Genomic DNA, 24626 nt, shown 5'->3' with positions numbered 1-24626 from the left:
GGAACTGTTGTGATATTTTGATACCATGGTAGCATTTACAGGATATTGTTTTATTGTGATATTATACAGAAAAGAGTTACTCAATAAGGCCCATTTAATAGTTGTTTTTCTCTTTCTCTCTGACCCAAGAATTGATGTGTAAGAATCACAGGCTGGTACCCCAAGGTCAAAAACACCACAGAGACGAGACCACTTCCTTACTCCCATCCTCCCTTTTTCTTTATCTCTTAGAAAAAGGCTCGTTAAAAAGCCAGGTGGTTTGTTTCAGAATTCACTAATGAAAGAACTCTGTATTCTATGTCTAGGAGTGTATTTTGCTGGGATGATCATAAATTGTAGCTGAACTGATAAACTACACAAAGGATACTTCTTTGCTCACAAGGCAGGAAGACGTTTCCTTATTTGGTCTGTACTGGTTTGAACTGAGAACTTGCTGACACACGAACCTTTTTTCCCTCTATATAAGCTGTTATGTACTAAATAAACCTTTGAGTCGATTGGGAAGGCAACCTAAAGCAGTCTCTGTTTTCTTGTTCTCCCAAGCTGCTCCCGAGCTCGTACTAACACGCTGAATGGCATACCTGAGTGTTACTTTAAATAATTAGGAATCTTAGAAGGAAAGGACAGAACTCTGCTTATCGCTCGTGCCTTGGAGGGAAAACCGGGATGGACATTTTTTTCCTTCACTAAGCATATATGAGTAAATTAGCATGAATTAGCATTATATTAGTGAGGAGTTAATGCTAAGTAGGCTGCCATTAGTGGCTAATGCTAATTTTAGATGAAAAAGCATTAGCAGCTAATGCTCATATTGTTTTCCTTTGCTTTGTAAGAATGACAGCAGCTAATGATACGAAGTCTACCATTATTATCTATTGTTAATTTGATGTAAATTAGCATTAGCCGATAATGGTAACCCTTTTCCCCTGCATTATATTGATGTCAGGAGTTAATGCTAACTAGGCTGCCATTAGGGGCTAACTCTAATTAGGTGAATAATTATTAGCAGCTAATGCTAATATTGTTTTCCCTTCCCTTTTAACAATGTGAGCAGCTAATTCTAATTTGAGGTGAATTAGCATTATATTAGTGAGCAGTTAATGCTAAGTAGGCTGCCATTATTAACTAATGCTACTTTGACGTGAATTAGCATTATGTGCTAATGCTAATACTGTTTTCTCTTGCTTTATACAACTTGAGCAGCTATTGCTAAGTAGGCCACTTTGCTCTGCTAAGGATTTGTGTGACCATGATGGAAACTCTGATAAGCTAATGCTGCTAAGCTAATGCTGTTTATGGGCCCTGTTAGAATCAATATTTCATTCTCATTCTGTTGTTTGAGAACAATAACAGAAAAATGTGCACTTCAGAACAAATTTATTGTGAATTCAGCTGTGAATGTACAGTTTGTCATTATTTAAGCTTCCATTTCCAAATGTTAGCTGACACTTTATTAGGTACACTGGTATCTATATCAGGTACACCTGTGACCTAAATGTTCCTGCAAACAGACTCCTTGGAGACCCCTACACAAATATCCATGAACTATCCAGCTAGACTAGTGTGTCTGTCCCTGAAAATATTCCTGCATGTGTGATTGTTCATGTGTCATCTCCAGGAAACAAACAGGAAGTCAGTGAAAGACACGGGAAATGTTTCCAGCTCTTCCTCCTCTATCAGATTTTCTCTCCATACCTGAGAGTGTCCAGTCTCCAGCCTGGATCCTTCAGTCCAGCCGACAGCAGCTTAATTCCTGAGGGACCTGGATGATTGTAGCTCAGGTCCAGCTCTCTCAGATGGGAGGGGTTGGAGCTCAGAGCTGAGGCCAGAGAAGTACAGCCTTCCTCTGTGATCAGACAGCCTGACAGACTGCAGACACACAAAACAACAATCCGTTTGTCAACAGTTGTTTTCTCTTTGTCACAATAACATCTATCCATCCATTGTAACTTTATTTATAAGTGACAATACCCAACAGACAACAACAGTCATCTGAAGCTGTTTAACAGTGTAAGGTGACCGCCTCCACTGTGAGCAGCACTTGGTGATGGTGGGAAGAAGAGCTCCCTTTGACACAAAGATCCTCCCAGTGAAAACAGGCTCCAGGAGGAGCATCTACCATGACTGGTTGCACCGTGAGGGGAAAGAGAAGAGGTGAGCTCAGAGAGACAAGAACAAAACAGAGAGACAAAAGTTAAGGACATGCAGTAGTGACATATAAAAGCATCAGGAGTGAAAAGAGGGGAGAAGAAAGCAGAGCATCATGGGAAGTCCACCAACAGCCTGAGCCTATAGCAGCATAACTAACGGATGGTTCAGGGTCACCTGATCCAGCTCGAACTATAAGCTTTATCAAAAAGGAAAGTTTGAAGCTGATCTTCAAAGTAGAGAGGGCGTCTGTCTCCTGAACTCAAACTGGGAGCTGCTGCCACACCCAGTCCAACATAGCCAGGCTTTCTTTGCTGCTTTGACAAAACCTCAAATCCCAGTCAGAGATGATGAGCATCATCACAGTGATGATCATTTCTCTGTAACCCAGGCTTTCTGCTTCAGGATCTGTGCACGCTCACAGAACAAGGAGACCTTTAAACATCATTTCACTAACTGGATGGACTGAGCTCAGCCTACAGATGAACTGGTGCCAGAGATCATAAAGAACATCAAACAGTCAAATTCAACACTTTTAATGGAAATATGAGATTAATGCTGCAGACAATCATGAAGCTGCTGAATTCATGAACATCAAGAATGCAGCGAGTGGTAAAATAAAGATTTGACCTCAGTGTGCTCAGTGTTCCTGTCTATTCCTAACATATTCCTAACATGATAGCTGCACTTTAGAGCTCTAAAACTGGAACTGACACATGTTTAAACTCTACATGTTACTCAGTACATTCAGTTCTGACACTCGCCCACAGTCCAACAAAGGAAACATGGAGATCACATCAGTTTGTCACCAAAGTCTAATTATTAGGGCAACTTAACCTGTTATTATCTCGTTAACTCATTAACTGATTAACGTCAGCAATTATTTTAATCACAGTTTTTAAAATCATGATTATTGTGAAAGTGCTCACTGGCTCTGAATATAAAAGCCATGGGTCACAGGAGGGATGTTGATCAGTGCTGGCTTGAAATGGGCGTCATTATGCATCTCAGCCAATGAGAGCATTGAGGGTGGGCCTAATACTACTGCAGCGCTCACATGACCCAGGACAGAAAGAAAGGGGCGGGGACAGAAACATGGAGACAGGTACAGATCTTTGACATGTTCATTTTAAACTGTTCCAGGAGGCAGTGTTGATACAACTAAAGTTATCTGTTGTTGAAGAAGTCGGTCTGAGGAACGTTCTTAGGATCAACAAATGATGGCATGTATGAGCCTCAAGACGCAGCATCACAAGAAGAACACATGAGCTGTAGAAAAAGGAGAGACTACGAAAGCCACGGCGTTACAACATGAACCAGCTGTTACAGATGTAACACATGAGCTGCTATTAAACATGATGTATTTCTCAGTGTCCTGTCGGTGTGTGAGAGACAAACAGCCTCTGTATGTGTGTGTAAATACAGCATGAATATGTAGAGGACATGTTTGTGGATATAAGTAAATGAAAGCTCTGCGTCATTTGAATCTTCTTGTTTCTGTTGCAGGTCTGTGACTGAACTTCTGGGAGGAGAAACGTTGGTTTCATGCTCTGTGATTCTGTGTTTTGTCATCTCTCTCAGGTGATGGAGAGCTCAGATGATGACCCCGCCTACGTGGTCAAATTCAAGTCTACATTCAGAACAGACCTGGAGACACGCAAGCAAAATGCCAACATTGTATATGTGAAAACTGCTGCTGGAGCCAGATTCAAGGAGCTCAAGTGTTTACCCAGATCTTACTGAACTTACTGCAGGAACAGAGGGTTGTTGGAGGGAAACCTGTGGAAGCAACAACATCCGAGCCACCAGAGAAGAAGTTGGCCCTGTTGGTGCTTCATCAGAGTGTGAACAGGAGGAAGACTCAGCTGAGAACAGTGTGGTGGATACAGAGCAGAGCCCACCATCAGTACAGAGGCCTGTCCATTAGAGTGCTGCTCCAACATGCAGCACATGTACTTGGCCACAGCTGCAACATCTGTACCTGTGAAAGCTTCTTCTCTGTTGCTGCTCATATTGTGCAGAAGAAGAGAGTTTCTTTATCATCAGAAAATGTCAATGAGCTTGTGAGTCTTAGCAGCTGGCTCGGTGCAGAGGAGGAAGAACATGTCAGTCAGAGGAAGATAAATGCAGTTCATGTTGTCAACTCAACCTGGACTGTTGAAAGAGTTTTTCTTTGTCTGGTTTCTGACTGAGATTCTCCAAAGGAAATCCAGCACAAACACACACTTCACACACTCAAAGTCCTGCACAGTAAATGAGCTGATGAGCGTTTGTGCTGCTGCCTGATAACAGAACAATAGTTCTGCTGCTTCCTGTTCTGCAAACACACATTTATAAATGTTCACTTGCTGTTGATCAAAGGTATGTTGGTGGCTCTGGACGCTGAGGGAACTTTGTAAAAAACTAGATCAAATGTTAACGTCCTGGCAGAGGCAAAGAACTTTGATTTGATATTTGATTAGATTCATGTTTCAGCTCAGACTGACAGAAATATTTGAACTGCTGCTGTGTTAAAGGGAACACTGCTGTTAGAAAGCACCTGATCTGTTTCTGCACACTGAATGTTGCACTTCTCATACTGCAGTACTATTAAAATAAGTACACAATGCACTACTTTTGAACTCATGATTGAATGTTGCTGTAACAAAGCCATTAATGTGATTCAAAGTGTTCATGGTTTCCCAGCACAACAAATGATTGCACAAGTGTGACTGATCCACTTTCTAATGTGTGTGTAGCCCACACTGTGTGTCACTGTGTCACAGGTGAGTCTGTGTGTCCAGGTTCTATGAGGACAACAGGATATAGTGACTGAGTCCAGCAGCTTAAAGTCTGACTCCATCCTCCATTTAAATAACTCACAGCAACAACTGAATAGCTTTGCCTTTGTGTAGCTGACACTTCATTTTAATGTCCTTCTATTCTGGTTCATCTGGTCTCAGTTTCTATAAGCACACAGGTTTCATCAGGACTCTATGACCTCAGTAATCTTTGCTGGGCCTTAATGCTCTGAACAAAGCTGCACATCACAAGACTAAATAGAAATGAATCAGTCTTTCATTCTCACTGCTGTTTGACTTCAGCTCTCAATGTCCCACCATAACCCATGGAAAGAATTACTGTCCATCCAGGCTCCTGAACATGAAGCTGAAGAAGGTGGAGTATTGTGAGGGCTGATGGAGATGATGATGAGGAATCCAGGAGCAGTGGGTGGATGGCAGCATCAGCATGAAGGATCAGTGTGAGAACACATCATCATCCACAAAGGAAACCAGTCTGAGTGTCTGACGCTCTTGTTAGAAAGACGCAGTCCCAGCAGTTAGCTTGTCTGCTAGTTAGCTGAGAGCTAGCTCACTTGTACATTGAATACCAAACTGTGTAAACCAGGGGTGTCAAACATATGGCCCGTGGGCCAAATCCAGCCCATGAGATAATTTCATATGTCAAATATTGATGAATTTTCAGGCTTGCTGATAATCAATGTGAGCACGGCTGAGATGTTATTCTGATGAGCAAACCATGTGGCCAAACACTTTCAGAGACAGACTGGGATCATACCATTATGTGAAAGAGGACATGTCCCATAGACAGCAAGGGTAGTGGTAGAGACCAGTACACAGAGAAATGGGAGCTGTACTGAAATGCAAGCGTGTCAGGAAAGAGTGAAAAGGCAAAATGAGCAGCATCTGGCTGCATTTCAGTGATATTGGAGACCACAAAGCTGAGTGCAACATTTATACAGGAGATATACAGGAGACGCTGAGAGTAGAACTGATAAAATTAGGAGATGGCTAAAGTGAGACCCATTTTTATTTCCACCCATTTTCCATTGTGGAGGACAAAAGGTTTCAAACTGGTCCAGGTCTTAAACCTCACGTGTTCTTCCTAATAGCAGTAAATGGATAAAAATAAGGCTTTTATGAAAACACTGAATAAAACTTGCTGCCTTTAAAAAGACTAAATGTACAGTTCAGTATTGAATACTACATAAAATAAACTATATATAAAGTGTGTCTGAATGGCAGAGATGCAGAAATATGTGCATGTAGCACAGAGCCACGGCTCAGTGTCTGAATGAGTCTCACAGACCTGAATGTGCTGTTGAAGCCATTTATAATTATAACGTAATTCTTTACTCGTTTGATCTGCTCCTTACCACAAGCCACCAGACGTGGAAGGTTTTGGACTTTTAACTATATTTTCTGAAGTTTTACAACTTTTCTTACTGTTAAAAACCTCGTTATGGCCATTCATGCTGTACAAAGTAATTAGACATGTGTGGTATCTACAGAAACGTCAGAATCTCAGCTAAAAGTTCACAAAACCATCTCAACAACCACCAAACAGCTAAAACAGCAGGTGAACAGATCACACAAAAAAGATGTAAACACAAATCCCCCTGATCATCTGTTTTTTAAACATGAAGCGTCGTTTTGGACGTTCATTTACTGCTGGTTCAGTGAATTTTGGTTGGACAGTGATGAAACCTGCAGCCTCAGAATCTGTGAGAAGTCTGCTTTCAGCACCCAACTGCATTGTTGTGTTGTGTGGATCCAACTCTGCAAACTCATCACTGTTTCACCATCATGTTTCTACTTAGACAATAACAAAGGAAGCAGTTCCCAGGAACTACTTCCTGTCTTGTTAACATAAGAGTACGTTGCCCTTCAAAGCACCTCCACTTCTCCTCTTATTAGAGGACTGCCTTATTATTAATCTGCTAATTCTGTCAGTTGATGAAAGAAAAATGCTTGATCTCACCTGAGAGTTTCCAGTGTACAGTGTGGACTCTTCAGTCCTTCAGACAGAAGCTTCACGCCTGAATCCTTCAGGTTGATGTTACTCAGGTCCAGCTGTCTCAGATTAGAGGTCTGAGAGCTGAGACCTGAGGCCAGAGCTTCACAGCTTCTCTCTGACAGGTCACAGTGACTCAGTCTGAAAAATAACAGATAAACAATTACAAAAATCAAACACTTATGTTGAAGCGTAATGAGATACTATTATATTTAGCAATATTTCATCTTGTTTTGTCAGGAAACTGAGCACTGATGCAGAGCAACATGTGGAGAGAATCAGAGGAGAAGAAGTGAAGAGAGAACAGCAGTAAAACAACACTGAATTGTTCAGTGTGCTTTTGATATCAACAGAATGTGTCAAACTTCTTTATTTTGTATTTGTTTTAGTAGAATTGATGATTATCACTTAGATAACAACCACAGGCCAGGTCTAAATTGCACTTTGGTGACAGTTACACCCAGAAATATTTCAGAAACGTGGACAATTTGTGCTCCATTGTATTCAGTATTGAACAAACTGAGTACCGATGACCACTTAATATTTTTGATATTTTATTTGAGTTGTTCCACCTGATCTGTGTTAACTAGAATAAACATTTAAAAACTAAAGCTATGATCACATATGTACTCACAGAGCTTTGTTGGAGGCTTTGACCACTGGCAGCAGCCTCAGAAGAGCCTTTTTAAAGGCTCATGTTCTCACTTAGATCATTTATTTCTACTTACATTTCTTTCTGGGAAAAATGGGGATTACTTTGAAAACGAAAACTATTTTCCCCAAAAATCAGCCCTGGATTAGTAAATCACTCCAACATGTTCTCAGGCAGAAGAAGCTGTCTTGTTATGAGGGAGAGAAGAAAAGCAGCTAAAATCAGGTGTAAAAGTAAAGCAGAGGATGAGCTGAATAAAGGACACTCAAGGCTGGCTTGGAAAGGAATGAAGTCCATGGTGGGGATGCAGAACAAGGAGCAAAAATGAATGTGATGCTGAATCAGCAGAAGACTTGGACTCATTGGATTCCAGCTTCTTTTTTTTATTAACATTTTAGAATCACTATACAATACCATCAACTTCAGCTATCTTTCAGTACATATATTTTTTTCTTTTTTTCTATATTTAAACAACTAAAATATCCATACAATAAGAATGAAAGAAGAAGAAAAGAAAAAGAAGCAAAACAGGAAACAACAAACAACATAAAGAAAAATACATAAAGAAAAAGAAAAAGGAAAGAAAAATAAATAAATAAATATAGGGAGTGTGTTTTTGTTTCCATTAATGTAACTAATTTTTCCTCTAGTCTTCTAGTAGTTAACAAAGTCAAAATCTAATGCAAAAGCAAAAACTGGCCTGCGTTTTCTAATGTAGTCCATCCATTTCTTCCATCGTGATACAAACAGGTCCCTCTTGTAGTTCACATCTGCTGTCATTTTCTCCATTCTGTAAATGTCCAGTGTGATGTTCATCCACGTGTTCATAGTTGGGTTCTCTGAAGAAAGCCATTTGTTTGTGATGGCTTTTTTGCCTGCTGCCAGTAAAATGTTAAACAAGTATTTATCGTTCTTTGTCCATCCTTCTGGCATAAGTCCAAAACGTAGAGTTTTACTTTCCAAAGGTAAATATCTTCCAAATGTCTCTTGTATTGCTGCATGTATTCCCTTCCAATAAGTTTTAATAACATGACAGTCCCAGAAAATATGATAGTGATTTGCATTTGTATTTCCACAATTTCTCCAGCAAGCGGGAGGGTTACCTTCATAGTGAGATTTTTGGAGAGGTGTAATAAAATATCTTATCAGGCATTTCCACCCAAATTCCCTCCAGCTCTGTGAGCTGCTACATTTCCATTGATATGCCCATATTGTTGTCCACTCTTCCTCCTTTATCTCTATTCCTCCCTCCATTTCCCATTTTGTTTTGATATACAAGGTTGAGTGTAATTTCATATTTGTTAATCCTCTATAGAGGTCACCTATAATACCTCTATTTTTATTTGAACTGCCCTTTTAAATACGTCTATCAGCTGTTTACTCAGTTCAGCCTTAGCTTTTATCGTTTTATTGACAAAATGCCTCATCTGTAGACATCTATAAAAATCCTGTGTTTCTAATGAATATTTATCTTTCATTTTATCAAAACTAATTAGTCTGCCTTCCTCCATTATCATACATAAAGCTGTTAATCCTTTATATGTCCAATCTTTGAATCTGGTGTCCAATTTATTTGGAGCAAAATGTGTGTCATATGCACACCACTTAAGAACTGCTATATCCTCTTCTAGTTTATATTCTTTTATTACTGTTTCCCAAATTTTAAAAGTCAACTTGATCCATGGATTTTCAATAGTTTTTATTAAATTTTGCAAGCTTCTGTCTGCTATAATAGCTTATATGGGGATGGAGGTCAGACTCTCCTCAATAACTTTCCATTGAGCGTCATATGAAGGATTACATCAGCATATCATAGGCCTTAATTGTGCTGCCCAATAATATTCCCTAAGAGAAGGTAAGCCCCACCCCCTTTTCCTTTGTTAAGTTGTAGGGTTTTAAATCTAATTCGGGGCCTTTTTCCTTGTCATATGTATCTTGACAAAATTTTATCCCATTCATTAAACTGTTTCTGGTTAATTTCTATTGGTAATGTTTGAAATAAATATAATAATTTAGGAAGAATATTAATTTTAATTGAGTCTATTCTCGAATATAAACTTAAATATGGAATTAGATTCCATCTCACTGTGTGTTCCTTAATTTTTTTCTGTATTGGTAAATAATTCCGTTCTAATAGTTCTGTAAGACCCTTAGGTATTATGACTCCTAGATATTTAAAGTACTCTGTTTGCCATGCTAATTGATACTTATTTTTAATTTCTTCTGATGGAATATAGTTGTACTTAAGCAATTGTGTTTTACTCATATTAACCCTATATCCAGATAGTCGACCAAAGTATTCAAATGATTGCATTAATTTAGGTAAAGAGTTTGATGGTTGACCCAAAAATATTAAAATATCATCTGCATAGCAGGCTAATTTATGCTCCTTTTCATGGATATTAATACCTTCTACTTCTTTATTTTGTCTTATATATTGAGCCAATGGTTCCAGATATAACGCAAATAATAATGGTGAGCACGCACAGCCCTGCCTTGTTCCTCTTTGCAGCTTAATACTATTTGATAGGTAGCCATTAATTTTAATCCTTGCCGTAGGGTTATCATAAAGTGCCTGTATTGTCTTAATTATATTTTCGTGAAAGCCAAATGTATGCAAGACTCGGTAAAGAAAGTTCCAATTAACTGAATCGAATGATTTTTCTGCATCGATACTGATTACCATTGCTTCTATTTTATTCTTTTGAATATGATTAATAATTTGTAATGTCCGTCGTACATTATCTTGTATTTACAAAGGTATTTATATACCTTTGTTTAAGAAACATTAATTTTTTTTAAATTTCATATGTGGTCAAATCATTTATTTCATTTCTTGCTTTCCTAATTTCCTCCAATATATCCTGAGATGTTTTTCTTTCATGCCTTTTCTCTAATTCTTATTTTGTAGCTCTTCTAATTTCTTATTTCTCATCTTTTTCTTATAAGAGGATATTGCTATAATTTTCCCTCTCAGGACAGCTTTTAAGGCATCCCACAGTATAGGAGGAGACACCTCACCATTGTCATTAGTTTCCATATAGAAGTGAATCTCTTTCTTAATTTGTCCTTTAAAGTGAGGATCATTCAGTAAGCTTGAATTTAATTTCCAATTATTGAGTTTTGGTTGCACGTTTAAATCAACAGACACGTATACTGGTGCATGATCGCTTAACTCTATTGCTCCAATTGCACAAGTGTTTATTTTATCTTTATTTTTCCCAAAACTTGTGAAATAATCTATTCTTGTGTTTAACGAGTGCGGTGAGGAAAAATAAGTATAATCCCTTTGGTAGGGATGCAAGTCTCTCCATATATCAATTAGTCCCACCTCCTTCATCAATGTATTTATATTCTTAATTAATGTTTTAGTATTCTGTGCTTTTCTATTGGAAATATCTAGCTTTGGTTGTAGATGTATATTTAAATCTCCTCCGCAAATTAGGAAACCTACTGTCTCTGTTACCATCACATCTATAATTTTCTTAAAGAAATAAATATCGCTTCCAGGGGGTGCATATATATTTAACAACGTGACTGGGTTCCCCTCAATGTTTCCCCTTACCAAAATATAACGTCCCTCTTTATCACTTATCTCAGATATTTTTTCAAAGAGTAATTTGCTTGATAACAGGATAGCCACTCCTCTCCTTCGTCCAGTTTTATAGGAAGAGGAGAAAACTGTTGTATAACCCATTCTTTTCAGTTTTTCATGCTCCTTACAGTCTAGATGGGTTTCCTGTAGATACACTATTTGTACTTGTTCTTTCTTCATTTTAGTTAAAATTTTATTACGTTTAATTGGATTCGACAGGCCATTTACATTATATGATATGATTTTTACCATATCTTTAAGCATACCCTTACTATTTGAATATTATTAATGTGACAACGACATGTACCATCAGACCACTCCCTAAACATACATAAGCAAATGTTAATATTAACATTAAAGCTGTATAAAACAACAGCTACAGAAATAAGCTTTATTTTGACAAAGAAAAATAAAAGAAAAAAAAAAAGACTTCTAACTGTGGGGTCCCCGATATGACCCTAAGTAAGCCCTGATAAAAGAGGGGGCTTCGAGGGGGGCCTCTCTCACCTCTATGTGAGACAGGGCCTTCATTAGCCAGCAGGCCAATGTCCATTCTACTAATAGCATAGGTAGCACGTCCACCTATTTTCAATTTCTGCATTGCTACTTCAGCATATTATTTCGAGATAAGAAGTCTTTACCAGTGTATATGGCTATAGCTTGATTCCAGCTTTGATATCATTGATTTCAATGAAGAGCTTTGTGATTGTAGCAAAGGGCTGGTAGCTCTGAGAGTCCCACTGATGAGGAGTTTGTGAAGGTTCGCAGTTATCTAAAGAGCTTAGAAAAAAAGGCATTTGGACTTCTTTAAGTTTCTTGAAGACGTTTCACCTCTCATCCAAGAAGCTTCTTTATTTCTAGGGTCAAATGGTGGAGAGTCCCAGATTAGCCTGTGTACAAACAGACTTCAGCCATATGAGAGTGAGTGTGAGTGAATGAGAGCACACACAGGACACTCTGATCTCTGAATGTGTGTGACGCAGTGAAAAAGAGGATTGTACTGGATATACTGTGACTGACAAACAGAGTTTAAAGAGAAAGGTGTTTGGATTAAAATGGATTATGCTAAAGTGAACGTGCTAATGAAATCTGAACTGACTGAAATGTGAAGTGAAGATAATTCAGATGTAAAAGAGAGAGAAACTGATAATAAGGTGGGGCTGGAGATCAGTGAAGGGCATGTAAACACCTGATTGGTTGAGTAGATATCAGATCGACAGTTTCACAGTTTTCCCTGTGGATTATAACTTTAAGAAGATGTGACATTCATCAAGGAATCCTGCTCTCCGGATTATTTCCATGAACACTGAGCCTGATCACATCTACAGTGCTGGAAGTGCCCGTCTCACCACCAACCTCTCTGTGCACATTCACTTTTCAACCCTTTGTGAGACACTAAAGGTGTAAATCTGAGTATTTATCTATGTTAGTGCGAACACCTCTAATAGGTTGGTTTAGTCTTTCCAAGTCATATCTTCCCTTAGATCTGCGGTCCAGGCTCCTAAAATCATCCTAGTTTAACAAGAACTACAATCTAGAGGAGAGCTGCACTAACAGGTGTGACTGATGAGATCTGACCTGCAAGGATACTCATGTTTATGTATATCAGGACAAGCAGGGAAGACCTGGACATCAACTCTGTCAGGCTGCCTGAGTCCTCTCACCCACATCAGCTCATCAACTCTAAACAGGAACGAGCAGCTCATTTCAAAATAAAAGGTTGGAATTGTAAAGAAAACAAACAGAGCTCATAAACTGAAACTGATTTCATTTTTCAGCTGGAACATTTTAGTTGTTCCTTTTTCAATACATACATAATTATATTTACAGTAAGTCTTATCATTCCCCTTTTCCCTGCCAGTCACCGCCAATGTTCCCTCTAATGTTTCATGTGTCTGAGCGAACACAAAAACTCCCTGAGCGTCCCTTGGACCACTGTGAGCAACAGCAGACGTGTGCACTGTGGTCACGCCAGCATCTTATCCATCCAAGTTACACGGTTTATTAAAGTAATCAAATTACAGCATTTACATTTATGTTAGGCTACTTTTAATTAACTGCTTTAGCCCACTTACAATGAAAATTAAAAACAACCTTGTTCATGACCTGTAGCATGTTAACACTATTGGAAGTAAAAATAACTTGAACTCCAATTTTGAAAACACAACTTTATTTTTTCTATTTTTATAAAGCTCTGACTTGTATTATGAGTCTGTGGTCTGGGAGAGAGTCTGTAACTCTGTCTGCAAAATACAGGATATAATGACCAATGTTGGGCAATTAATTATATAGTTACTTCTTCAAAAAAGTAACTGAGTTTTGCAAACAACAAAGTTTGTTGCAATAAATACTGAATACTATCGTTGTTATAAACAACAATACTATTCAGGAAGAAAACCAAACATTGCAGATATTTTATCATAACTCTGGTTTTACGCGGCCGATCAACACAATTTAAAAACTGGTATAAAGTCCACACTTTTTCCCTCAGTTGCTCCGTCTGTCCTGCTCACATCTCCAATGGTTGTACACGTTGTCATTAACGTGGCTTCACCTCATCATCAGCCACTTTGCTCGCTATAACACCATTGTCGGCACATAAGGACGCTGTCATAGCCTGTCAGCGACGTTGATTAGCTGCGTATATACGAATGTGAATCGCGTGATTGGCTGGACTATGGGATAAGGTGGCATCGTTCTAATCCCATATGGGAGCAGCCAGTCACTGACTAACACTGCAGAACAGAATTGTTGAAGATTTAATTTTTATTTCAATTGAGATTTGATTTTTTTTTTTGTGTGCAACACAGATTTTCTGTGTGCAGAGACGTGCCAGCAGCGCGCAGTTGCACGAGCGCAGCTTAGAGGGAACATTGGGCACCACCACAGTTCACTTCAACAAAACTTTACTTCAGATTTGTTTTCATGTTTTGATCCAGTGATGAGAGCCGTTTCCCCCATGTCCAGTCCTTGTACTAAGCTAGGCTAAACACGTCCAGTGCCTGTCTCTGTGCAGCTTTTAATCTGATGTTAATAAGGTAGAAATGGAGGAAGAAGAAAATGACTTCATCAATCAACATGCAGCTACCAACCCAAATGGTGAGGTGGTGGTTAGTTATTACTGTTGTTTCTGATCCCCTACATTATCCTACATTCAAATACACTCAACAAAAATATAAACGCAACACCTTTGTTACTGCTCCCATTCCTCATGGGATGGACGTAGAGACCTAAAATTCATTCCAGATACACAATATAACCATCCCTCCCAAACAGTGGTCACAAATTAGTCCAAATGTGTGGTAGTGGGCACATCTGCTATATTGAGATAATCCATCCCACCTCACAGGTGTGCCACATCAGGATGCTGATCTGACATCATGAGTAGTGCACAGGTGTACCTCAGACTGCCCACAACAAAAGGCCACCCTGGAATGTGCAGTTTTTTGCGCTATTGGGGGTCTGGGGACCCAGAACCGGTCAGTATCTGGTGTGACCACCATTTGCCTCATGCAGTGCAACACATCGTCGCATGGAGTCTATCAGATTGTCAATTGTGGCCTGTGGAATGTTGGTCCACTCCACTTCAATGGCTGTGCGAGGTTGTTTGATATTCGTGGGAACTGGTACACGCTGTCGTATACGCCGGTCAAGCACATCCCGAACATGCTCAATGGGTGACATGTCCGGTGAGTATGCTGGCCATGCAAGAACTGGGACATTCTCAGCTGCCATCTGCCCTGAACAATGTGAACCATGATTCATCCGTGAAGCGCACACCTCTCCAACGTGCCAGACGCCATCGAATGTGAGCATTTGCCCACACAAGTCTGTTACGGCGACGAGCTGGAGTCAGGTCAAGACCCCGATGAGGACGACGGGCATGCAGTTGAGCGTCCCTGAGACGGTTTCTGACAGTTTGTGCAGAAATTGTTTGGTTGTGCAAACCAATTGTTCCAGCAGCTGTCTGGGTGGCTGGTCTCAGACGATCTTGGAGGTGAACCTGCTGGATGTGGAGGTCCTGGGCTGGTGTGGTTACACGAGGTCTGCGGTTGTGAGGCCGGTTGGATGTGCTGCCATATTCTCTGAAACGCCTGTGGAGACGGCTTATGGTTGAGAAATGAACATTCAATGCACGGGCGACAGATCTGGTTGACATTCCTGCTGTCAGCATGCCAATTGCACGCTCCCTCATTGCTTGTGGCATCTGTGGCATTTTGCTGTGAGACAAAACTGCACATTCCAGGGTGGCCTTTTGTTGTGGGCAGTCTGAGGTACACCTGTGCACTACTCATGATGTCAGATCAGCATCCTGATGTGGCACACCTGTGAGGTGGGATGGATTATCTCAATATAGCAGATGTGCCCACTACCACACATTTGGACTGATTTGTGACCACTGTTTGGGAGGGATGGTTATATTGTGTATCTGGAGTGAATTTTAGGTCTCTACGTCCATCCCATGAGGAATGGGAGCAGTAACAAAGGTGTTGCGTTTATATTTTTGTTGAGTGTATATTCTCCAGCTACAATAGTGTTTGTGTTCCTAAAAGGATTTCATGAATGTGTTATTGTTCATGTCACATCTGTATGAAACAAAGAGGAAGTGAGGTTTATCCTTCATGATCACAAACTGTTCCAGCATGTAAACCTGAGATCTGTGTGGAGCAGCTGACCTGCACGATGTGCTCAACACAAACATTATTTACCATCAGTTACTGTGTGACTGAACCACGTGGGTGTATGAAACATCGCTTTCAGTTTTAATAGCACATGGCAACATTCAGACGTGAATCTATACAGTAACACTTTGATTTGTTACAGTGAGGAGACTGTTGAAGGAACGATGAGGGGAAACTGTAACAGCAGCAACAGAAACCAGGAGACAAAGCTGAGGTCTGGGTTCCTCTATGCTACACACAGCCTCCTGCTCCTGGACTTTAGTAAACACATAAATGTCTCCAAGTACACTTACTTCAGAAACTCTATTAAACTCATTATAAGTTTACTTCAGCTTTAAATTACTCACAACATCAGCACACATGAGTAAACAAAGTAACTCACAGCTACTGTTCACGTTTAGTCATCTCTAATACAAATATACCTCATTATTATGAATCTCACAGCTACCTGCTCATTGAACTGAACAATAATTCTGTTTGACCATTAAAACAAAATATGTGACTGTAAAAAAATGTTCAGACAGTAATTAAGAATCTCCTAAGCAATCCAAAGATAAAGAAAAGTTCACCTGCCAATTCTATAAAGCTTGGTTGTTTATACAATAATATCACTTAATGATATGTTTGGATCCTGACCTGAGAGTTTCCAGTGTACAATGTGGACTCTGCAGTGCAGCAGACAGAAGCTTCGCCCCTGAATCCCGCAGGTCATTGTTACTCAGGTCCAGCTCTTTCAGACTAGAGGACTGGGAGTTGAGAACTGAGGACAGAGCATCACAGCTTCTCTCTGAGAGGTTACAGCCACTCAGTCTGGAAGAAAACAAACAAACAATTAAATCAGTCAAATGAAACATTTTTAATGCCAGCATGCAATACAATTATTGGTTAACTAAATAGCTTCATTAAAACACAACTCTTCTTCTATAGCAGCACTTACTCCTTGTAAGCTCCACCTGCTCCACCATCTGAGTCAGAAGACATGAAAACAAACTGTAAATCTAGTAGAAACATGATTGGAAATCTTCTCAGATCCATTTGTACATTTAGAGCCTGATACTGAAATATAGCAGCACGGACATTCACAGCAGCAAAGGGTTCTTGCTGATCTGACCTGGCTTGGCCCTGGCTTATTGAAGATTAAAGAAAGCAGAATCAGCTGTTCAAAACCCCACAAGGCTGCCCGCTGTGACTGAAACAATGGGACGGGTCGTGACTTCTCGATATGGGCTCATTGAACGCAGCACGGATAAGATCTTGAAGAAGCTCATGGTGGTCGTGAGTTCTCAGACTTTGCTCTTTGAGCGCAAAACCGATAACCTCTCGGAGAAGCTCGTGGCTCTCCAACGGGAGATTGAGAGACGAGTGACGGACTGTTAGATCAGCTGTGAAATTGACATGCAGTTGTTCGCACCAAAGAAAACCACCATCAGCTCATGCGGGTAACATACCGGCGCGAGCTGTGGTCTCAAGGCTGGAGCTGAACATAACAAATCTCACCCTGATAACAGACGGTGTTTAGACTGTTCCTTCCCATCCTAAGCATGCTTATCCCCTCCCGGTGCAGACGGTGGGTCGAGGGGACCAGCGCAAATGCTGCAGGCCCGGATGCGCTGTCTACACCGGCTGTCTCTCACCTTTTACCCATCCCTGTTACTTGTCATGTGTTTCTATGGCGCATTAAGAGTTTTCATGTGCTCTGCGCTAAGGTCATTTTTTTTGTCTGTTCTCAAACTGATCTCCCTGTTGAAGCTCAGTCTGGGAGGAGTTCTTTTTTCTCCTCATCTTTCCTGATGTTGTGCATTTTCTGCTGGTCGGTTCCGGGTCGCTGCTCTAGCAGCTGACCGGCCAGCTACCTAGCCTGACCCGTCTCCCCAATGTGATGTTTGTGTATTGTATGTATGGTTGGAAAGCTCAGTATCCTAATTGCCCCTTGAAAATAAATACAGTGTTCTGAATCTGAATCTGAAAAGATTACAGAAGACGACTCTGTTCAGTAAATATTACGTCACGAAATACCAAAGGTAGGTAAAACTCTGGTTGTTGCAGCCATCCAGTATGACATGCTTTGTACTGTCCTGCTGCAGTTTGTGACACCTGGTTGATGAGTTGTGAAGGATGATGAAACAAACACTTCACTCAATGTTTGTCTTCTAAACTGGATGTAATTTGGGCAGCCGATAGTTTTTCTTAATCTATCCCAGCTGCAAATAGGAACACAACAAATAAATAACTTTACCCACTTGGATCCTTATCATTCAAGATTGTGAAAAGATTCTCTACTCAGAGAATACTGGAGATTTTAGATGAGAGAGATGATTTGGAAGATGATGAAGGGGAAGAGTTTTCAGAACTCGAGGCCTTTTGTCTTCACTGTATAGGACAGAGAAGACAGGAAGGGAGGGAGAAGTGAGGAGAATAACACACAGGAAATGGTCTTGGGCAGACTCAAACCAGGCCCTGGAGTCATGACTCTAACCTTCAGTGCATGGGTGACCTGCTCAGCCAGGTAAGCTACAGCAGTCAGCAGTGTGTGAGTTAATTTGAAGACAATGATGACTATAAGTCAGGTAAAAAAAAAAATACTATCATCAACCAACAAGGGGAAAACAGTGAGCTTGAATGGCCAAGCTTTGACCAAGGGTGGCTCACTCCTCGGTCTTCTTGCACAAGGAGTGAACCACCCTGCATGGCCATCAATGTGGTGCAACCAAGGCCATCATACAGTACAGGCCATCCAAGCTGATTTTAACTTTTCGTCCCAGATACCACCTTAGAAATCATCTAGATTAGGATATGTTGGCTGTTCTAGATCCAATCACAACAAACAGAGCTGTTGTGTGTCCAAGGTGAACAGGAAGAATATATACATGCATAAAGTCAATAAAGTCAGAAGGTTTGCTTTAGACTGTGCTGCAGTTTATCATCAAAGACAAACAGGCACCATGCTGCCAACAAATGGCATCAAGTCTGACTTGAGGTTTTTTGTTCTTTTTTTTTTTTTAAATCAAGATTAAATTTTATAGCAACCACAGCAGAGATGACCAGGGAAGGTGTGCTTGAGGGGATATAGCTACAACAGCTGGTTTCAGACTGAAGATGAACTGAGGTGCTGCACCCAAGTCTGCAGGTTCAGGGAGGGACAAACATCTGCTGCAACCAGATTGGAGTGAGAGGAGAGAGCAGGCCAACAACAACAAAGAAACAACAAACACACTGTGGAAGACCGAAGCAGAGTTTAGTTTAAAGTGGAACTAAGGATGTTTCTCTGGCTGCCAGGATTCACTGAGTAATTCAAATGCTTTCTTTAATGCAGGACCCACCATGCATGTAAACGCAAGTGTTTCACCAACATTTGTGACTAAAATAGACCTGCAGTAGAAATGTATCTAGGAGCATGCATGTGAAGATAAAGTATCACAACATCAGGCACATGCAGCCTAAGTGTTTAAACAAAGACTGATAACATAACAGCAGCGGTGATGATCAGAGTTTATGGTGAATCCAGCGTCTCGAGTACACCGAGTTCTGGAGGCATCAAAGAGGTCACAGTTGTATTGGAGAAATCCCAAAACTTTACAAATTCATACAAAGAGAGAAAACCTGGTGAAATAAATTACTGACACAGTTGGATGTTAAAAGTAAAGACATGAGTACAAATGTACTCACAGAGCTTTGTTGGAGGCTTTGACCACTGGCAGCAGCCTCAGAAGAGCCTCCTCTGAAGCAGAGTATTTCTTCAGGTCAAACACATCCAGATCTTCTTCTGATGACAGTAAGATGAAGACCAGAGCTGACCACTGAGCAGGAGACAGTTCATCTGTGGAGAGACTTCCTGATCTCAGGGACTGTTGGATCTCCTCCACTAGAGAACGATCATTCAGTTCATTCAGACAGTGGATCAGATTGATGCTTTTCTCTGCAGACAGATTCTTACTGAGCTTCTTCTTGATGTACTGGACTGTTTCCTGATTGGTCTGTGAGCTACTTCCTGTCTGTGTCAGCAGACCTCGTAGGAGAGTCTGATTGGTCTGCAGTGAAAGACCCAGGAGGAAGCGGAGGAACAAGTCCAGGTGTCCATTTGGACTCTGTAAGGCCTTGTTCACAGCAATCAGGTGGAGAGATGGTTTAAACCACCAGGAGGTTGTTTGTTGTTCTTCCAGCAGATTGAGTCCAGAGTTGATGAAGGTCAGATGGACATGAAGAGCAGCCAGAAACTCCTGAACACTCAGATGGATGAAGCAGAACACCTTGTCCTGGTACAGTCCTCTCTCCTCTTTAAAGATCTGTGTGAACACTCCTGAGTACACTGAGGCTGCTCTGATATCGATGCCACACTCTGTCAGGTCTGATTCATAGAAGATCAGCTTTCCTTTCTGCAGCTGATCAAAAGCCAGTTTTCCCAGAGACTCCATCATCTTCCTGCTCTCTGGACTCCAGTGTGGATCTGTCTCAGCTCCTCCATCATACTTGACCTTCTTCACTTTGGCCTGAACCACCAGGAAGTGGATGTACATCTCAGTCAGGGTCTTGGGCAGCTGTCCTCCCTCTCTGGTTTCCAGCACATCCTCCAGAACTGTAGCAGTGATCCAGCAGAAGACTGGGATGTGACACATGATGTGGAGGCTTCGTGATGTCTTGATGTGGGAGATGATGCTGCTGGCCTGCTCCTCATCTCTGAATCTCTTCCTGAAGTACTCCTCCTTCTGTGGGTCAGTGAACCCTCTGACCTCTGTCACCATGCCAACACAGTCAGGAGGGATCTGATTGGCTGCTGCAGGTCGTGTGGTTATCCAGAGGCGAGCAGAGGGAAGCAGTTTCCCCCTGATGAGGTTTATCAGCAGCACATCCACTGAGGTGGACTTTCTAGGGTCAGTTAGGATTGTAGTTTTGTGGAAGTCCAGAGGAAGTCGACACTCATCCAGACCATCAAAGATGAACACAACCTGGAAGTCTTCAAAGCTGCAGATTCCTGCTTCTTTGGTTTCAGTAAAGAAGTGATGAACAAGTCCCACCAAGCTGAACTTTTCCTCTTTCAGCACATTCAGCTCTCTGAAAGTGAATGGAAATATGAACTGGATGTCCTGGTTGGCTTTGTCTTCAGCCCAGTCCAGGCTGTATTTCTGTGTTAAGACTGTTTTCCCAATGCCAGCCACTCCCTTTGTCAGCACTGTTCTGATTGGTTCATCTCTTCCAGGTGAGGCTTTAAAGATGTCTTCTTGTCTGATTGTTGTTTCTGGTCTGTCTGGTTTCCTGGATGCTGTTTCAATCTGTCTGACCTCATGTTCATCATTGACCTCTGCAGTCCCTCCCTCTGTGATGTAGAGCTCTGTGTAGATCTGATTCAGGAGGGTTGGGTTTCCTGCTTTAGCGATGCCCTCAAACACACACTGGAACTTCTTCTTCAGGGTGGATTTAAGGTTACGATGACAAACTGGAGCTTGAAGCTCTGAATGAGAAGAAAAATAAACACTCAATTCCAAAAAGAACTAATCTTTAAAACATGTTGCTCCATCTTCCATCTCTGGAAAATGTTCATTTATCCAGCAGCTTAAATCTTTAGATAAATCCTCTTACTGCTCTGCAGACGGTCAGCCAGCTCCTCCTGCTTCATTCTCATCAGGAAGTCCACTGTGATCTTCACAAACGCCTCTCTGCTGCTGCTCCTCTGATCCTCTAAGCATTCTGGGTAATCTGGACTTAGAACCTTCTGGATCTTCTTCAGCTCGTTCTTCACAAAAGTGATGATGTTATCCTCCAGCAGCTGGAACAGAATATTTATGAATGAGCCAATCAGACTGAAATCATGGAGCCAAACATCAGATCCATGTTGGACACACTGACGATCCACTGGTCTACAAAGAGCAGCATGGAGACGACTGTGAACAGAACAGATGTAACAGTAGTTGTTGTACATGTACAGACCATAAATATGGAGTCCAGCTGTGTTTGATGCTGCTGGGCAGACTGACCACTGGGAACCTCTGAGCTCTGCTGGTCCACTCTGTGGAGGAACCATGAAGGATTAGATCAACACAGGATAAAGATCCAGGAGTTTCTGCTCAAATAACTTCATCTGAATCAAGTCTGTCAAGTTTTAAACTCTCAGATTGTGAACATATCAGTAATTTTCAGTCTGTTTTCATGGACGTCCTTTCAGTGGTGATGTCAGGGATGATTTTGAAGAAGCTCATCAAACTGAACCATCAGCAGATCACTGCTCCAAAACCAGAACATGATCCGAGGTCTCCCTCCACCACCAGAACACCAGCTTTACTAACGTGGTAGATCAGTGTAGTACAGATCAATAACTGATGAGTCATTTGATCAAAATCACTGAGTGCTTCTCGTCTGACCCTCTGATGCTTCTGTAGACATTTTGCATATTTAATGAATGTCTGACAGTTTTACATTCATTCTATGAACACAGTGGAAATGTTGTGTTATAGTCTCCATGTTGTTTCCAGCATCATAAATTCTTCAGTTCAGAAAATTAGATTCTTTCTTCACAGCTGAAAAACAACAACATTTATTCTCTATTGAAATCTGCATCGTCCACTCCAAAGGTCACAATCTGAAGGTAACATCTGGTTTTGTTCCCTGTGGTTAACTCTGAGCATCAGTATGGTGGGATTTATCCACTACATCCACACCACTGTGGTTCAGTGTTGTCCTGATGGAGTAACAGCAGCCAGTATGATCCAGGCTTTAGCTGCTGGGTCTCTGTGTGACCTCTCAGACTGTTTAACAGATCAGACACAAAGAGAATCAGAGCAGCTCTGTTCTTTAAAGACAAACATGAACCCACTCAGGTCACACTTTCCCCACAGATATGAGCATCACTGTCCTCAAACAGCAAATGACCAAGTCGAACATTTGGATCTTTTCTCTTTCATTGTTTTCTTTTTAATGAATCTTTGTAACAATCTGAGGATGTTTCAGGTCATATTTATCCAGGAAACACAAACATGTAAAGGAGTCATCACAGCTCTCTGACCTCGTTGCTCCAGGTTCACCACTGAAGTGTGGAGGTCGACCTTTGGACCGGTCACTCCTCACAGACGGACAGCTGGACCCTGCAGACTGTGACCTCTGACCTCTGCAGACACAAACATGATTGAAGCAGCTGTGATCACACAGACTGCAGATAATGCAGCTGTTTCCTGTCAGTAACATCCTCTTAGATTAGAGTTCAGCTTTTTACAGGAAAACTGGACAAAACTGATTTTTGTTACAAACTCATTTTCATTTCCTCTCAGCTCACAAACACAGTCAGACAATCAACCAGAGTCAACACTGATTATAATGTCAGTGCAGAATTATTTCTGTTACTCAGTGAGTTCAGCTCTCTGACCTCGTTGCTCCAGGTTCACCACTGAAGTCTGGAGGTTCAGGTCTGGACCGGTCACTCCTCACAGACGGACAGCTGGACCCTGCAGACTCTGCTCTGTCCTCCTCTTCCTCCATCATCATCTTCAGTCAGTCTGAGAGGTAAACCACAAACACTCAGTGAGTTCACATTAACAGGAGGAACTGAGTTACAGTCGCTGACCTCTGACCTGTCATGTGACCATGAAACCAGGTCAATATGTCTGTAGGTTCAGTCATCCAGGTCATGTGATCTAAGGAGCTTGGAGAGAAAAGAGACGTCTTTAAGTTTCTGGAAGACGTTTCATCTGAGAAGCTTCTTCAGCTCTAAAACCAAACGGTGGAGACTCCCAGATATTTAAACCTGAGAGGGAAAGAAAGCATGTCGCTGACCCACCACTGATGTTATTTCAAGGAGGAAACTGAGAGCCTTTGCACCAGGAGCACAAACATCAGCTCCAGCAATGATCCACTGATGTGTTTTTATTCCATGTATGAATGTTGTTATTGACAGAGATGACGTTTGTGTGTCAGTGATGCAGTGACTGTTGTTGTTACCTGTACAGGCTGGTTAGACTCTATGAAACAGATCATACAGATCTCTGCATGTTAGAAGAGACTATTAAAGGTCATGAATGAGACAAAGGCAGGGAGGCGTCCTTTACAGCTAAACAGCAGAGTGAGAGAACAGCCAGCACCTCTACATTTATCACATTATACAGCACATGTATGATACTGACAGGGATGAGAAGAATTTAGTGATTCTGATCCCATCATTGATATTACTTATTGATTCTCAGTAGCTCTGCTCTGACAGTCACCACCATCACTGAGCAGCATATCAAAGACATTTGTGCACATTAACTGCATGTTGTGGCTCAAATGTTTGTGCATGTTGGAGGCATTTCCTCTTTGTTGTGATCAGTGTTGGTCATTACTCAAAACAGTCATTATTACACATATTACACAGAACACTTTAATTAAAAGTAATGGAGTACGTTACTTCATTACTCCTCATAACATTACTTTGATGTTACTGTGTAAAATGAACAAATGAGCATGTAACAACATAAAGCTGAGGTACAGCCCCACACACCAACACAGATCCTGATGAGGTCATGTGATGTTTCTCTGAGTGTTTATGAACACAAATCAAAGATGAAACAGCACAAAGACACTTCAAAGTGATTCTACTGTAGAAACATGAACAGGTAGAAACCTGCAGCCTGACTGCTCATCACTTTGTTACCTGTTCAAGTTCAGCAGCAGCAGCTCACTTTATCACGGTGCTGGTCTGGGGTCAGTGTTTACTCAGCTTTAACTAGTGATGTGACGTTCTGTATCGAGGCTTCGAAGCGTGTGTCGAGTAATGGAGGGGGCGTTTCCGCGA

The 24626-nt window shown here is 41.2% G+C and overlaps 1 protein-coding gene across 1 annotated transcript; it reads right to left on the bottom strand.

The window, feature by feature from the left end:
* Window positions 1-1265: 1265 nt before the first annotated feature.
* LOC308397414 (protein NLRC3-like) lies at window positions 1266-21549 on the bottom strand. The gene is made up of 5 exons (XM_080883326.1): window positions 21446-21549; window positions 19538-21317; window positions 16508-16681; window positions 6910-7083; window positions 1266-1869 (listed from the first exon to the last, which is right to left on the bottom strand). Exons 1-5 carry the CDS (start codon window positions 21486-21488, stop codon window positions 1677-1679), a joined length of 2364 nt encoding a protein of 787 aa, XP_080739452.1. The 5' UTR covers window positions 21489-21549; the 3' UTR covers window positions 1266-1676.
* Window positions 21550-24626: the final 3077 nt, after the last annotated feature.

Source organism: Rhamphochromis sp. 'chilingali', assembly GCF_963969265.1.
Source record: "Rhamphochromis sp. 'chilingali' genome assembly, chromosome: 1".
Lineage (NCBI taxonomy): Eukaryota > Metazoa > Chordata > Actinopteri > Cichliformes > Cichlidae > Rhamphochromis > Rhamphochromis sp. 'chilingali'.
This window is presented reverse-complemented; position numbering and strand designations above follow the sequence as displayed.

What these genes read in the sequence shown, in the direction of transcription:
- LOC308397414 (XM_080883326.1), bottom strand. Translation starts at nt 21,488, where the DNA reads ATGAGAATGAAGCAGGAGGAGCTGGCTGACCGTCTGCAGAGCA. An exon ending in AAAGCCTCCAACAAAGCTCT is followed by an intron (nt 16,682 to 19,537) that starts GTGAGTACATTT and finishes GTTTTCTTCCAG; the next exon opens with ACTGAGTGGCTGTAACCTCT. An exon ending in TGTACACTGGAAACTCTCAG is followed by an intron (nt 7,084 to 16,507) that starts GTCAGGATCCAA and finishes GTTATTTTTCAG; the next exon opens with ACTGAGTCACTGTGACCTGT.